This window comes from Monopterus albus, unplaced genomic scaffold (genome assembly GCF_001952655.1).
Source record: "Monopterus albus unplaced genomic scaffold, M_albus_1.0 scaffold6.1, whole genome shotgun sequence".
In the NCBI taxonomy this organism is placed as follows: Eukaryota; Metazoa; Chordata; class Actinopteri; order Synbranchiformes; family Synbranchidae; genus Monopterus; species Monopterus albus.
Genome location: NW_018127886.1, coordinates 3,911,114 through 3,928,029, shown reverse-complemented (window position 1 = coordinate 3,928,029; position 16,916 = coordinate 3,911,114). Strand labels below are relative to the sequence as shown.

General features: G+C 40.1%; 3 protein-coding genes across 3 annotated transcripts in view; all 3 read left to right on the top strand.

The window, feature by feature from the left end:
• The window catches only part of spsb1 (splA/ryanodine receptor domain and SOCS box containing 1), a 10,312-nt gene extending 6,407 nt beyond the window's left edge, over positions 1 to 3,905 (top strand). The window contains exons 2-3 of the mRNA XM_020620084.1: positions 19 to 886; positions 2,773 to 3,905. Of these exons, the coding sequence (XP_020475740.1) occupies positions 193 to 886; positions 2,773 to 2,900 (822 nt within the window). The 5' untranslated portion in view covers positions 19 to 192 and the 3' untranslated portion in view covers positions 2,901 to 3,905. The remainder of the gene's footprint in view (positions 1 to 18; positions 887 to 2,772) is intronic.
• Positions 3,906 to 5,775: 1,870 nt separating this feature from the next.
• On the top strand, positions 5,776 to 12,407 carry slc25a33 (solute carrier family 25 member 33). The gene is made up of 7 exons (XM_020620522.1): positions 5,776 to 6,119; positions 7,581 to 7,754; positions 9,014 to 9,091; positions 10,147 to 10,247; positions 10,561 to 10,627; positions 11,320 to 11,600; positions 11,692 to 12,407. Exons 1-7 carry the CDS (start codon positions 6,079 to 6,081, stop codon positions 11,889 to 11,891), a joined length of 942 nt encoding a protein of 313 aa, XP_020476178.1. The 5' UTR covers positions 5,776 to 6,078; the 3' UTR covers positions 11,892 to 12,407.
• Positions 12,408 to 16,133: 3,726 nt separating this feature from the next.
• Positions 16,134 to 16,916, top strand: part of LOC109968940 (uncharacterized) — a 5,843-nt gene continuing 5,060 nt past the window's right edge. The window contains exon 1 of the mRNA XM_020615544.1: positions 16,134 to 16,164. Within this exon, the coding sequence (XP_020471200.1) occupies positions 16,134 to 16,164 (31 nt within the window). The remainder of the gene's footprint in view (positions 16,165 to 16,916) is intronic.

Genomic DNA, 16,916 nt, shown 5'->3' with positions numbered 1-16,916 from the left:
TTCCAATCTCTCAAATAGGCTTCAGACAACACATGATCTGATCTCTGCATCTACTGACACAGCACAAACCTGCTACTTATGCTGCTTGGAGCATTGTGGAGGAGACAGTCTGAGACTGATTACTCCCCCCATTAGTCTTTAAGGAGGGGGGAGGAGGAGGAGAAAGGAGGAGCTGCTATAACCATCTGGAGCATGGGGCAAAAAGTTCCTGGTGGCATTAAAACCATTGATATGCGGGATCCTGCATTCAGTCCCCTGAAGCTGGAGCTACAGGCCCTCAGTCACACTAAGCCATCTCGACTGGATCTGCTGTTGGACATGCCACCTGCCAGCCTGGACATTCAGGTCCAGCACTCATGGAACAATGATGACCGTTCACTGAACATTTTCGTCAAGGACGACAACAAGCTGGTGTTTCACAGGCACCCTGTGGCACAGAGCACTGACGCCATCCGGGGTCGTGTTGGCTACACAAGGGGATTGCATGTGTGGGAGATCAGTTGGGCCATGCGTCAGAGGGGCACACACGCTGTGGTCGGAGTGGCTACAAGTGAAGCCCCACTACACTCAGTGGGCTACACAGCTTTGGTAGGAAGCAACGCCGAGTCCTGGGGCTGGGACCTGTGTAGAAGTAAACTCTACCATGATGGCAAGAATCATGCTGGAAAAACCTACCCAGCCTTTCTCGAGCCAGACGATACCTTCATAATACCAGACTCCCTCTTAGTAGTCTTGGACATGGACGAGGGGACTTTGGGTTACATAGTGGATGGACATTATCTAGGGGTGGCATTCAGGGGACTTAAGGGCAGGAAGCTGTACCCAGTGGTGAGTGCCGTATGGGGACACTGTGAAATACGAATCCGGTACATAAATGGACTCGATCGTAAGTACAAACTTGAAAAATGTGAAATGTTTCTCTTTTCAGTCATGAGTGACAGTGTTATCTGATTCATGACAATGTCCTGTGTACAGCTTTTGCATAACCAGTGACAACATTTATTGATGCAATGGACCCAGGTGTGACAGCTAAGGGTTTGTTCTAGCAGGGCATATTAGTAGCTATGGGGTTACTGTAGAGCAGCATTTTTGTCTAGAACTGGCATCGGTATGGCTGCCTGTCTGGCTCTCATGTAAAGCAGTAAATATGATAACTTGAAGTTACTTGTGTTCTTGCCTTGCAGTCCAGATATCATATGAATGAATATTTAACTATCCCTCAATTACTTTTCCCTATGAAAATGTCAGTGTCCTGATCTTAGGAGTTAGCAGAGTAAAAGCGTGATATGACTGTAACCTTCCCTTTTGTTATTAACTTTTATGACCTTAAAACATCCAGTGGTTTTTAATGATGTACAAAAAAGTGGGTTGTTTCCACCCCCCAGACAAATGTAAAATGGTTCCAGTCTGATTAATCCCAGTTGTTCCATGGCGATCAGATCACGAGCTTTCAGTGAGGAGATGGAGATGCTTACAAAATATGCTGTACTACCAACATGTCCCAAGCGCTCTGTGCTCATTAGACTTTTATGTTCAGCTCAGATCCCTTGACCTAGTTTAGGTCTTTGTAAAATTGGCACTATAGATGCAGTGATATGCATAAAACCTTTTTTCAATTTGCTATGACATTCCTCTTCCTGTTGGATGTGGAGCAAGGAAATCCCTTATTTTATACATTGTTGTTAAAGGCTGTTGAAATCCAGTACACATTGTTGGCACTTGGCTACAGAATATACTGTAGCTGGAAGTTTGGTTTTGTTTTTTTTTGTTTTTTTTCTTTTCTGACTGACCCAGATTTTACATCAAAAGTCCAAATTAATGGGAGATGTCTGCAGGGCTGTATACTGAATGCGAGTACTTCTTGAAGGCAGAACAAAATCACTGTAGCACATTCTGGAAATTGTCAAGTGTTAAATTGGCACTCATTTATTGAGACTCAAGTCTTGCTTTTAATTCTCAGATCAGATTTTCTTGTCTAGATCAGATTTTATTAATTTGAGATGTTTTAGGTTTTATGGCTGCTCAAAGATATGTATTTGAAAGTTCTTATTTCTGTAAATTACAAACTTAGTAGAAAAATGTTTCTTCTTTTAAAGATTTCAAGAGTGTTGTACTGGTATAAATACTAAAACTCTGGCTGGTATCATGAAAATTTTCAAAATAGCTACTCTATTGCCATCACATTGAGAGGCCAAAAAAAAAAAGCAGTCAAAAACCAAAGATATGATTAACAAATCACAGAAATGATCATTTTATCCTAGGATTTAATCTTATGTACAGTACAGACATTGGTTGATTTTCATTTCAGTCCACACTCAGGGAGAAATCCTCTGCAATACCCAGATGTGTTAACATCACCTCGTGGGATTTTTGTTTATTTTTTTAACTTCAGAGGGAATTCAAATCAGTGTGAACCTCGTCGTTGAATATCTTCTCTCTGATGGATCCTATATAGACTGAGGCTGTTTTTATTTAGCTTCCTCTGTAGGCAAAAGTATGAAACGGTTCGGATTTTGACAATCATATGGACTGATGGTAGAGTGGAAGCAAATTGTCAACTCTTTTTATCAAGCACAAGAATGACTTTATAGCCTACAAAAACTATTATTCTGCATAGTGACAGATATTAATGCTGTTCAAATGAATCTTACATTTTTCACTGACTCTCAGATTTAAGCCTACAAGAATTTACACTTCTGAAAAGAGATCCTGCCAGCGAAAATTATACAAAAGTTCTTCCTCATGCCTCTCCCTCTCTTGTCTCCCCTCCAGCTGAGCCGCTCTCTCTGATGGACCTGTGTAGGCGTTCAGTGAGGACGGCATTAGGAAGAGACCGTCTGAGTGAAATCCACAGACTGCCCCTGCCAGCCTCTCTTAAGAACTACCTGCTCTACCAATAACCGAGCAGTCACAACATGCAGTACGCCCTCATCTCTCTCTCATGCTTCTCTGTGATCCTTCTAGTTTTGAATCTGATTGGTGGCATTGCCCAAACCTCTAGGATTGTGCCAGCCTCATGGATGATTCAACAAGTATGCTTGGCTGGACTTTTGACTTTATCCTGTTTTTTTTAAGACTCTTTGCAATTGTATTCTCTAACTTTATAAAATCAGGAATCACTGAGCACTATGCACATGCTGATCCAGATTGATGTGACATTTGTGATCAGTATTTCTGCTGTGACTTCCAGGCTTTACAATTATGAATTTCTGTCTTGTAGCCTTTTAAATTTAAGTGCTATTGTGTGATAGACATTGAATTTTATGAGTGCATTCCCAGTATTGACCAAAAGGTGGCAGCACATACACAACTTCTACACCCTCTCAAACTGATAATTGTAACATGGAATTGCTTTTAGAAAATGTATTTTTAAAATGGTATAATAAATAAAAGTTGCTGTTCCCAACACAATGGAGATACTGACCACTCCATAGTGAGTCTGTAGTGCAGTGTGGATGAATACTCTGTGAGGCAACGAAAGAGCAGCTCAGACCACTCGCTGCACTATCAGGTTTCTCTGCAATATGGAAGTGCCCTGTTGCTTACCATCAGGCATCTAACAGGAAAATCTTCAGCAGAAATTGTAAGAAGCATAATAACACTGTGATTATTTGTAGCATGCATCTGCAGGAATTTTGTCTCGGTACATTTGTGTTTGTTTTGTCACTCCTGGTTTTTGTAGTGCAGTAGTTTTGTAGTGAGGCCCAAGAGTGCTGTTTTTATTTTTAATTTAACCAGTGTGTTGTCAGCTGATTTCAATGACATATTAAACCATAGAAGGGAATCCAACTAGTGTAGCACCTGTACTGTCATAATTGGTTGGAATGAAGACATGCTACTTTTGAGTCTCACTGGCACATAGGCCATTGATGTAGTGTTTGTTTTATGACATTAGGGTGGGGTGGGGGGTTCATGAAACAGACTTGTGTCTAAATCAGGTTCATGGCATAAAAGGACAATTCACAAAGTGCTGCACAAGTGTAAGAAAACCTCAGATTGCCAACGTGTTGTTGAATGCCATATCATAGACCTGTTGACTCTAGTGTTTTTAAATGTGCAGACGTGGTCCTCATTCAGCAGTCAGCTGCATGTGAACACACTGCTGCACCTTTTTCTTGCCTGCAGCTTCCAGTTTATTTCTCTTCCTTGTAGATTTGTATCTATTAAAGATTATTTCAAATCATCTATTCTATATTGTGCATTGTAAGGGAAAACGATTCTGAAAATATTACCAAACTACAAGCTGCATGGGATGGACAAAATGAGTACACTTTAAGGTAGTAATTTTTTTTTTTTTAAGTCTCAAATCTAATGTTATAACTCTGTTAAATGCTGCAAACTTTACCCTTGAAAAAATAAAAACTTCTGAAAACCTATTTAAGGTGCTGTAACAGTAAAATTAAGCAAATATTTAGTAAGATTGTTTCCTCACCCTCTATAGTTCACATGTGTAGAAATTACCTTCTACCTTAAACTAGATATCAAGTCTGTTATGATATATTTTGAGTTGCCTTACTCTTCTAAGATGCAACATTGGAATCCCAGTGATTTTTAAGGCTCTGTTGTGAAAAATCCTGCCACTTCACAAGTTAAAATGGTTTAAAAGTTTGAATTCTAAATATAGCCACTTTGGGTACAGTGCGTGCGCTGGCTCATTGTCAAGGTCTACTAGAGCATTTCAGTAGAACAGAGCTATTTGTGAAGTTAACACCTATGAGAGGTCAAAATGTCTACTATTAAAGGCCTCTTAGGGCAGGACATTTGTGGACCTCAGTAAACCTAATAGGCTTAATCAGCCAGAATAACACCTGTGTGGATTTGTAGGCCTTTAACAACTCAGTCATGAAGGAGGAATCAACCAGCAGTGGGGGTTCTGGAGATATGACCCCCCTGTCTTTATTACATCAGTTTACAACTATAGCAGTGTCACTGCAAACAAAGTTGTGATGAAAAATTAGGGTTGGCAGTGAACTTAAACACACACACTATTTTAGCCACTCCATACAGAGACTATCACTCCTTCTCTCTCAAAAGTCTGTGAGGTGTGGGTCCACAATTTTAGCGTCCTGGGAAGTGTCCTGTGCCTTAAAGCTGGTCCATGCTGTACTACCCCAGGTAGTACAGCATGATCAGAGCACACTGTCAATACAAGAAATCAAATATTATGAAGTCATACAAGACAAAAATCAAGTGCAAGCTGTTACACAATGGCACAGATATTATTATGCAGACATAGAAGCAAACAAGGCGCTGTTAAGGTGATTAACTTATTTTTCAGTAGATATCATCAGGTTGTCAGCAGGAGTTACATTCATACTTTTATAACATATAACTCACAGGGCATAGTATCATATGTTTTCTTATCAGGAATTGTGGGATCCCCATTGTGGGATCAATAAAGTCCTACCTTACCTATCAGAGGAACAGACTAATGCCAGGTAGACACATGAACAGTGCCATTGCTGCAAGATATAACAAGTATTATATAACTGTTTTGAGATAGTAATGTGCATCAAGATGTATCATTATGCCATGCGATGACCTTTGCAGCATAGTTTAGCATATATTTTGTCATTAACAAGTCAGTTAGTGTACGTATGAGTGCAGCTTACATTGCCTTATTTTTACTACAAAAGTAGGTGACACTGTAAATCTAAACTGTATGAGGGTCACTGGACATGTTGATTGGTTCTGTAAATCACTAAGGCTTTTCTTTTACATCAGGGAAGGTGAGGAGAGACTCTTTGTAAGTTAAGTTCTAAGTGTTTTCCTGGTGTTGTTCCGGGAGGTTTGGTAACAATTTGGAGAAGGGTCAGAGACACAAGGTGGAGAGCACGTGTGCCTACGTCACGGACAACACCCCCGTCCGGCCCACCGACGTCACAGTAACAGCCTGTTCAGGTCACACTGCCGATCTGACCTCCGATTAATGTTAACTTTACAGCTTTGCCGAGCTGGTACAGATACAGACAATCGGTAGCACGCCGGGACCTTAGAGCTATAGGTCGGATATTTCACTGTAACACGATTTTAAAAGAATTATAATAAGAGTATGTTGGCTGCTTAAAAACGAAAAAGATGGCACAGAAAGACACGCTACTACATCTCTTCGCCGGGGGGTAAGTCACATTAACGTTAGCCTGTTGTTTCAAACCGAAGTTAACGAACGTTAATTACGGCTTAAAAGGCTGATCTAACACGAAGAGGTAGTTAAATCGACCTAAGACTACATGGTCGTGATCATGAAATCGAAGATGATTTACTTTTTCATGTGTAGGTTACAAAGCCGCCAGTTAGCATTGCTAACTTATACTACATAAAGTCGATATTGATTCAAGATAGCCCGTGTTAACACCTTGCATCTTTGTACTGTAATGTTAAACATGTTTGTCACTGTGTTCTTCACTTGCTTGTTTATTATGTAAAACGACTCGGTTAAAGTAAAAGCTAACATCTGTGTTGCCAATTTACATTTGAACCAGATAACCTACAGTACTTGACGTGCAAATGAACCACCCGGCCAGCGACATCTTTTATTAACGTTGTAGCTAGCTACTGTACTCTAACTAGCGTTTGCTAACGCCTGATAGCCGTTAGCATTAACTAACAAGGTGCCACTGTTCATTATTTGGAACTCTAAGGCCATATATGTACTACGAGTAACAACGCGATGTTTAGATAATACATGTAAAGTAATGTAATGCATGTCAAAATGACGCTGTAATGTATAGCCCAAGACCGCAAGTTAGCGGTAAGCTAACTAAGCTAAGTCTCTCATCGTCGTTCTGTCTGGACGTCGCAGTGTCACGAGATGTTAGCCTTGGCTTTGGCTAACGTTGTATGCTATCATTATGCAGAACTGAAGTGCAGTGTGAAGCTGTGCCAACAACCATAGTTCCGTGTAGCAAAGTCAACAGCTCATCACCACCTGACCTTATTACAACTCAGACATAACGACGAGCCATGTGACATCCAGTTGAGGTCACATTAATGTAACGTTAGCTTGTTTAGAATTGTCGCCATTTACCCTTGAAATGTTATTACCAGCTTAATTTTAGCCCGCATGTAAAACTGTGTTTTGATGTGTTGTGAAATGATGGGAATGTCGACTGCTTTTTAGTTTAAATATAACTGACTTATCATAATATAGGTGCTTTTGACTGTGCTGTATGCCGAGCCATTTGAGAACACATCTCAGAAAACGAACTGATCTTATGACAGCACACAACTACCCGCTCCATAGATTTTTTTTTGGTTTTGTCTTTGTGGTCATGGCCACAGCTCCAGGATACATGCATATAGTATGTCAAAATGGCCACATGTGTTTGTTTGCCAGAAAGGGGGTGGATAGATTACAGTGAGCAGTAAATAGAGAACTATGTCAGGTGTTATTTTTTTAAGATGTTTGAGTCTATCCTTTAGACAGTACACAGGCTTGGTCACATCTGTTCCAGAGACTATTCTAAATGAGTTGACTGTTGTATTACAGTGATCAAAACATGTATGTTTTGACCAATGGGACACAAGCTACTTTGCTAGCAAGATTTTAAACATCTTGTTTTTGTGCGATCAATTTGCAGATGTAGTGGTACAGTGGGAGCCATCGTGACCTGCCCCTTGGAGGTCTTGAAGACACGGTTGCAGTCCTCTGGCCTGACCCTCCGGCCTATCTTCCAGGTCCACCTGGGCACGTTAAGTGGAACTAGTGTCATCCGACAGGGCACAGTTGCACCTGGGCTGCTGCAGGTTCTACGGTAAGTTTGTGTGTGTGTGTGTGTGTGTTAGGCAGATGGTGCTGCAGTGCACAGCGTGGGCTATCTCTTGAGGCAACAGTATTTTTCTGCCTGCAGAAACAGGGACAGAACATTCTCACAGCTAGTGCAGTTTATCAAGATTGTACTGTATGGGTTGATATAATTGTTTACTACTGATTGTAAGGTGGCATTCTAGTTTACTAGAAGGCTTGTTTAGACTTGTCTAGTGTGTAACTGTCTGTGTATGGAATAGTTGTGTATAGTCCAGTGCAGTTCTTGTGATTTCATCTGTGACATTTGCTTTTTGCCTTCATAGTCTTAAAATGAAGGCCTCTAATCTGTCATAAATAATATAAGGATTAAGTAGACAATATTCTGCTCATATTTAGTGTCCTTATCCAGCTGTTAAGAGTAACTCAAAACAAGCTTTTCTGCCTGACCTCAAGATGGGCTTATAGCAAAGTTTGTGTAGGTTCATCAAAATGGCCCATTCATGAGTTTGCTTAGGCTGGGCAAGACCAGAAGCAGTCCCAGTTGGTCAGAGGAGCAAGAGAAGGTTTTAATGACGGTGCTGTGTCAGTGTTATATAAGACTCAGAGGCCTAGGGACAGACTGAACCGGTCTTAACTGGTGTCTGTTGTCATCTTGGGCTGTAAAAGTTGACCTTTTTGTTTGTTTTTGGAGAATGAAAAGTCAGTTCAAGTCAATTTTCTTTGGCTCATAGATAGATTTTTTTTTTCAGTCATTAGTTATCTTTGCATTTAAATGCTAATGTTTGTATAAAACATGAAAAATTCATTATAAACCTTTAAACCCCTTCTCCGGTCATGAAAACCTTGAGATTGGAAAACATTGTGAGGGTACTGGGTATCAGTGTGAGAGAAGCTGAATGCTTGAGTACTGCTTGAGAGGTGAAGTGTGCATTACAGAAACCAGTGGAATTTACATTTGCACCTTCCCCCTCTTGCTTGGTCCTAAGCTGACCTGACAGTCATGTGAAGAGTGAAGGTCACTATCTACAAAAAGTTAAACTCTACAGGGATGTGGCTGCCAAGTGTTGCAGAGGACACCGGGCTTGATGTAGGAACCTATGCAAAACAGGACTGATGTAATACAAGGAATGATTGCATATCATACTAATTCCCTTAATAGAACCCAAGGCCTTTGTAACAAAATGTAGAGGACATGTACACGAATAAAACCCGGTCTAATATTTCTTTGTGTTTTTATGGTTTATGACTGTTTGCTTGCTATTTCAGATCAATTCTTGAAAAAGAGGGGCCAAGATCACTTTTCCGTGGCCTGGGGCCTAACCTTGTTGGTGTGGCCCCCTCAAGGTACAATGAAATGATTGTCTGCACTGCACAGTTTAGTTGCTCATATGCATCAGGGGTGTGGTGTTTTGGTTAACAAAGTGCTTGGTCTTTCTGGCAATCTCAGTGTACATGCACAATTTACCTATTCAAAAACAATGAAGAAAGCAGAGACTATGAAGTGAAGCAGTGGTGGTTTCTCAGTTGGTGGTTTCTTCAGGACACTTCAGCGTATGTTACACCATAACTGCTAGCAAAAGAAAACAAAACACAAAGAGGTTCTGTCTGTATTTTTAACTCTAATGGTTGACGGCATCAACTGTCTGTATAAAAAGGAAGCTGCTGTCATGCCAGCATCTTCTCAGTGCGCTCCCACCCGCATACAGTTTCTGTCATTTAATTCAGCGGACAAACCAAGGCAGCAATGAGGAGCTGTGTTTGAAGTTTCCCAGGCACAGAGTTCAACCAGTGTGCTAATGGTATAAAGCTAATGCCAATAACTGGGAACTACTTGTCCCACTTTAAATTTGTGTGGGACATTTTACACCTTGTGTTCATCTTGTGAAGTTTCAGTGTCACCTTTGTTCTGGTTTTAGTGCCAACAAATAGTCAGAACTTTGCCCTGTTTCCTCATACTTGATAATCTTAGAAGTAAAGTCTAGTGAACTGAATAATCATAATGCATTTACTGCACAAAATGTTAATCAGACTTTGGGACTTTGTTAACATAAAAAAGGACATGTTAAAATTTATTTTCCCCATGGTTAATGAGTAGCTGCGGAATGAGCCTTTATTGAGTAATTCCACTGACTTACCTGGACATGACCTACATTCAGAGCAGCTCTGGCCATCTGTACTACCCAGTGCTTATTCAGCCCATAGTCTCTTCTAGAAACCAAGCAGAGAGAATGGGCACCAGGACACAGACTGTTCCAGATACACTTTGCATCATTTGCATTATTTCCCAGCTCTTACAAAAGCACCTTTTCAAACTGAAGACGCAATAATATTTAAGTGCTGTGTTTAAATTTTACAGCTGCTTCTGTCCAGAGTTCTTACCAGTTTGTTCTGTATTTCAGAGCCATTTACTTTGCTGCATACTCAAAATCTAAAGAGATTTTCAATGGGCTGTTTGTCCCTAACAGCGGAATGGTGCACATGTCCTCTGCTGGTGTTGCAGGTGAGCAGTCTCCCTGTTTGTTTTTGTGACATACTATATATGTAATGGACATAACATGAATAACTGTACAATATATTGCAGTTCAGTCCCACGAAAGGATATTGTTTCTGAAGTGGCTTATACATTTTGTCTACCCTCTGGCAACATGAACCTTTCTGAGGCCTGTAAAATGTTAGGGCTTTGAAAAAGGTCATATTAATTGCATGACAAATGCAGAGTATCTGATTGCAGTATATTCTGGAGATGTTTTAAGATATGCAAATTGTCTTAATAGAAGTTAAGCAAAAATGATTATTTTGATTATTGTCCTCAGCTTTTGTTACCAACTCTCTGATGAACCCCGTCTGGATGGTCAAGACAAGGATGCAGCTGGAGAAAAAGTGTGTACACTTGTTTTTCCACCTGCCTTGTGTGTGCTTTGCCTTTTGGATTATATTTTTTGAGCTCTAGAGAAACTGTAGTGTTCAATTTTAGAACCGTGTAAGGGTCGTGGCAGATGGGAAGATACCTTGTATAATGTGACCTTTTACAGAAACCCTTAATAGAGTTTGCCTTCAGGGAACTGTCCTTGAGTTATGCAGTATGTGAGACTGAGCGTGTGACTTGATGCCACAAATACACAGTGCTGACGCACTGCTGTGTGTACGCTACAGGATTCTATATTTACATTATCAAGTAGACGGTATATTAACCCTGTGTTTAAAGATCAAACACCTGTTCTGCAACACAAAGGTAGCGTTGTGAATGGAGTAACATGCTTCAGTGATTTCAAACAAACCCAGTTTAGGTTAGATTAGTTACTCATTCAACCCAGTAAGATAAACAGGATGTTATGCTTTCCTGTTGGATTAAAGGGTGACTAATCCCTAGATGATAAACAGTTTAACAGATTCCAATTTTGTTATTTATCAAGTAAACAAAAAAAAAAAGGAAAACTTCTTGCTGTTTAAATAAATGTATTTATTTATATTTATTCTTGAACTGTTTGCTGTACTTGCTGGGCTCTAATCATCAGTTCTTAAAATGGTTCCTAGTTGTAGCCTTAATGTGCCTAATCTGTCTCATGTCTCAGAGCCAGAGGAGAGAAGAAGATGAATGGACTGCAATGCGCTCGCTATGTTTACAAAACAGAAGGAATCAGGGGCTTCTACCGAGGCCTGACGGCGTCTTATGCCGGCATCTCAGAGACCATGATCTGTTTCCTCATCTATGAGACACTGAAAAAACACCTCGCCAACAGCCAGTTCACCTCCCCGGTTGGTAAGAAGGAGAAAGGTGCGTCGGACTTCCTGGGCCTGATGATGGCAGCTGCTTTTTCAAAGGGTTGTGCATCCTGCATAGCCTACCCACATGGTAAACCACTGTTTCCTCAGTGCAACATAACAAATGTCAGGGAGGAGTGTTCATTTAAATGAATAATATTTTTTTGTTTTTGTCCCTACAGAGGTCATTCGAACAAGGCTGCGTGAGGAAGGCAGCAAGTACAAGTATTTCTTCCAGACAGGGAGGTTAATAGCGGTGGAAGAAGGCTACGCGGCTTTTTATAGAGGACTTGTTCCACAGCTAATCAAGCAAATCCCTAACACAGCTATAGTCCTGTCCACCTATGAACTCATTGTCCATCTGCTGGGAGACTCCAAATGAAGACATGCTTCAACTTTGGGGTTTTCCTGACAAGCGATGGTTGGTACACAAATCCCATGACGCACTGGGCAAGGGACCTTTGTAAAAGCAGCATATACATTTTTGACATGGTGCTGCAGAGACATTTATGATGGAACTGAAGCAGGTTGTTTTGTTATCCAAATAGCTGTATGCATTATTTTATTGAATGCTTGCTGTTCAGAGTTTATTGGAGTAATTTGAAAAGTTGTGGTACCAACTAAAACTTCAAACCTGTGAAATAGGTCATCTCTTAGAGGACTAGTGTTAACTAAATTATTTTAGGTTTTGTTATTTTATGATGTATTTGTTTTGTTTCCTCTCTTCATGACTCTGCAGGTTGACTCGGTTAATAAAGGGAAGTAATTTCACAACTTCATGCTGGCAATAATGCTGTTCCTTGAAATGACAGCATGATGACTTTTAAACTGGTTACACAATTATAATGCCCTGGTTTTGAAGTTTGAATTAAAGAGATTTTTCATTAATATATACAAACAGACTCTTTCCTTTGTGAAGAAGAGAGCCACCTTTTACAACACAGTGAGAACTTGGATGCTTATTTGACCAGTGGCTCAATAAAATGCATCAAGAAACGACATGTGCTTGTGATTAATCCTAATACTGATGTAATAATTCAGAAATCTTCCTATAGTAAACCCAAGACCAGAGCAGAGCAGGGCTGCAGTGTAAACATGGCTCAATAACTGGTAAACAATAAATACAGAGGACTAGTTGGCTGCGTCTGTTATGAATTCCCATGATAAATTGCTTGGAGATGACAAATGGACAGTCCCACATTTCTGGATTGGTCTCAGTTTTTTTTACTCTTGTTTATTCTCAGTAATAACATTGCCATTGCTGTAGCCTTGGCAGTATGTTACGAGGTTCTGTATTGGAATAAAAAATAAAACTACGTTGCACCCGTCTTTCAGGAAGTACCTGTATTTTGTTGGATTTGTTTTTCTCACTGCCATCACAAGCCTTCCTACACGCTAGCATGATAAACTGTACTTAAAAAGTAAGCACATTTGGTCAAAGTGCAGAAGTGAAAAAAGCCACTCTAGACCACAGAAAAGCCAAGTCTTCTGCTGTGGGAAATTGATATACAACGGGAAAAAAATGAGTCAGGACATTTACTGGGTGGAAAGAATTTGACAACTCAGAAATGAGCCAGAAAACATGTCTCTTTGCTGACTGATTCATCCATTGTTCTCTCTGACTGGGTAACACAGGCTTGTGATGAAAGGGTCTTGTATAGTCGGACAGCAACAGGAGTGGTCACATGGAGCTGAGTGGAATTGTGACACCTTGTGTTGCTGTTGAGTTTCTGAACAGTGTGAATATTTGTGTCATGTCTATGATAGTGATGGAGTTCTGGGTCATTTTGAACTGCTGGTCCTGTATTGGCATCTTTTCCCATCACTTATAAGTCACCCTTTTAGGAATGGATTGTCAGTTGTAACAAATGCTCTTTTTAAGTGTTAATGAACTGTTTCCTAATGCTTTCATAGCTGTTGTAGCAGTCAAGACTCTCAGAGGCTTGAGCAAAATGAAAACCCTTTATTACGACACCAAAGTGAGCAACTTTCCAGGGGCCTCAAAACACAAGGTTTGCTCTATGTCTTTAGTTCTACATAATTTAATTAGTCACAAGTTTATTAGAACAGACTCAGGCAAAGTTGGATTATTCAATCACAGGAATAGTAAAACTAACAGTTTTATAATCAATACATCTAAGAATTAATTTCTTTAATAACTGTCAGAAAACACTGAGAAAGTTGCCATCATTATTTCAATTTCAATATTTAAATGTTTTTTTTTTCACCAAAAACAAATGCTCATGTTTGAGAAGCTGGTAAGAGTACTTGGAAAAACATTTAATTAATCACTTAACAAACTTGTTGCCAGTGAATTCAGCTAATTATTTCAGCTTTAGAGCACTGGTTGATTTATGGATGTCTGGGGGGAAAATAATGAAACTGCCCCGTATTGTGGGGGTCAAATTGGGCCTGAGAACAAGTTTTGTCCCACAGTCCACATGAGACCATGGCTGCCACCAGAGCGTTTCAGCTAAAAGCCTTCCTCAGGGTGTCGAAAACACAGACACAGCCATGACACAGTCATGACGCAAATGATTCGTGCGTGGGTAGAAGCCAAGACAAACGAAGTGGGGCAACAGGAATTACATGGGAGATCAATGAGGTGACACAGTGAAAAACAATACAGACTGCAGCTGAACATCCACAATAAAACATGTATAAATCAAGTTGTAACTGTTCAGAAAGATATATAACATGCAAATTCAAAATTAATTTAATCCTCCTGTTATGTTGCAGGTCAAAGTGACCCATTGTAACGTTAAAAAAACCTAAAAACAATAGTTAAAAGTATTTTAATGGTATGAAACTTCTTCGGCTTGGCTTAATAGGTGTAATCAACATATAAAATGAAAATGGTTCATTTCACATATTTGCAACCTCCCCCTGTATGTTTATATTATAAAGATACTGTTTGGGTCAATTCATGTTAACAAAGATACTCTTGTCTTCTGAACAGAAGAGGTGTCTCATGTTGATTTATCAACATCACTTCATAAAAAGAAAATACTTCAAAATGTAAAGGAAATAAAAAAAAATCAATGTCATGTAAAAATAATGTAATTTATATGTAGGTCTTTCCAATGTATATTAAAAAAAGTTTTAACATGCATTTTTTTAAATAAAAAAACGAGTGCATTATCCTCATTGAACCATAATCTGTAAGAGGTAAAGAACACCATTGCACTAAATAGTGACTGAAATGGTTAGTAATGGTAAACCCTGTAACCCTGGAACATCACTGCTGTTCCTGAGAAATGAACATAACAGGTGGGTAAAAAATAGCAAGGGACAAATGTTTTCTTACACAACTGTTTTAATGGTTTCAACAGTTTTACCTTCTGCAACTTTATGTTGTTGCCGCACTACATTTCAGACTGTACTGTACTGCCATACTTTACTTTTAGCTCCACTACTTGTAGTTGATACGTTCAGTTTCTAGATACATTACCGATTCAAAATCAATAGCATAAAATTTACTCAGCATAATAGTTATGGTATTAGAGGTTAAGAGAACCTCAACAAATGTCAGCTGGGATTGGCTCCAGCACCCCCACAACCCTATTCAGGAATAAGCGGCATAGATAATGGATGGATGGATAAAATGTTACTGAAATTCACAAGCTACCCAGGAGTATATAAAGTAATTAAAAGTATACCCAGTTTTACAGCTCCAAAAAAAATAAAAATAAAGTGATGTACACATTATTACACAGTGCTGGAAAGTGACTAGGTACATTTACTCAACTACTGTACCTAAGTACAATTTTGAAGTATTTGTCTGTTACTATTTTCATTTTCGGCGACTTCATACTTCTTCTTCACTACATTTCAGAAGCAAACATTTTATGTTTTACTCCACTATATATATTTTTTATAATCTTAGTTAGTAGTTACTTTTCAGAATCAGATTAATAGAACAAAATACAGAACAGTCATGACACCTAAGTGAGCCTTGGTGGGAAACTCACAACATACCCAGGAGTAATTCGGTATATAAGTAAGTTAAAATTAGCTGCATCTTCATGTGATGAGCACAATAATGTATCAATAATTCTAATCCAATAATATATCAATTCATGTGAAATTCAGTTTTTGATGAAATGAGCCAGCAAACATGTCTCTTTCCTGTTGTGCCTTTGTTGACTGATTCATCCATTGTTCCCCCCCGCCCCTTCCCGTCGGTGGTTATGGGCAGGATAAGGTTAGATGGAATCTCATCTCTAAACTCCGGGCTATACACCCGTACTGTTGACGTGAGGAGGGCGGCGTAACGGCATGGATCCTATCCAGCGTTATCCTGGGATCCTGTTATTGTGAAGCCACCCGGAGTCACCAGAAGCCTCACTTGTTATTTTGAGACAATAATTAATTGTTGTCACTTCATTAGCATTGCTCGCACATTGACAATGCCCTTAACCAGCTTACACCCGCGTCCCAAGTGGCAAGTTGGTTAAAGTTGCTTAGCCGTTAGCTCGTAGTCAGTTAGCCATCCCGAGCCATTGTAGCACGCAAGCTAGCTGATGCCTTGCGTGGACAGTAGCTTTCATCGGCTGTCGGCATCATCATCAGGACAACGGGCATCCCTCCCCACCGGCCGTCCGATGGAACGGTGAGGGGAACGATGCTGAGATTCCTCCGTATCCTTCTAACAGGTAAGCAAAGGCAGCTAACACTGGTTAGCTAACCGTGCTAGCTGGGAGACGGGATCAGCTAGGTGGCTTAACGTTGTGTGATTATGCAACGGGATAACCAGCAATTATTTGGGCTTTAATTTGAATTGTTGCATCGTTTTTTGCTGGTCACCTACACTGTATTTAATTTATTTCTGAGTTCCAAGACCTTATCCTGTAGCATTAAGTTTGGAAGAAGTATTCAGATTGTTTACCTAAGTAAAAGAGAGAGTGTGTGTGTGGGAGAAGGGGGAGAGGCGAGGGAGGGGAGGGGAGGTGGGGGTCCGCACCCGACAGGCTTTTCAGTGCAGCGTCCGCTCCCTTAGCTCGCCGAGTGGTCCAGGGGTGCTGGCCGTCGTGGCGCGCAGCGTGGACCAGCCCCCCCACAGCGGTAGCACTACTCTCCCCTTTCCTCGTGGTAGTGGTGGCGTGGCAGCAGACCGGAAGTGCGAATGGCCAAATAGTGTGAAAGTGCATTGAGTGTGCTGCAATGCATAGAAAAGTGCTATACAAGTAGAGGACCATTTACCATTTTTACCATTTATTTCTGCAGAAGCAAAGCAAACATTTCAAATTGATATTAGATAAGGCAGGAGCAGCTTGTTTCCCACAGGATGAAGCTAGGGAGAGAGATATTAAGTCAAGGCTAGATATTATGCACTATGTAAAGTCATTATTTTCATCAGGCTCCTCTCCTTTTCTTTACAATAATCCCATGTTTGTAATTTCCCTAC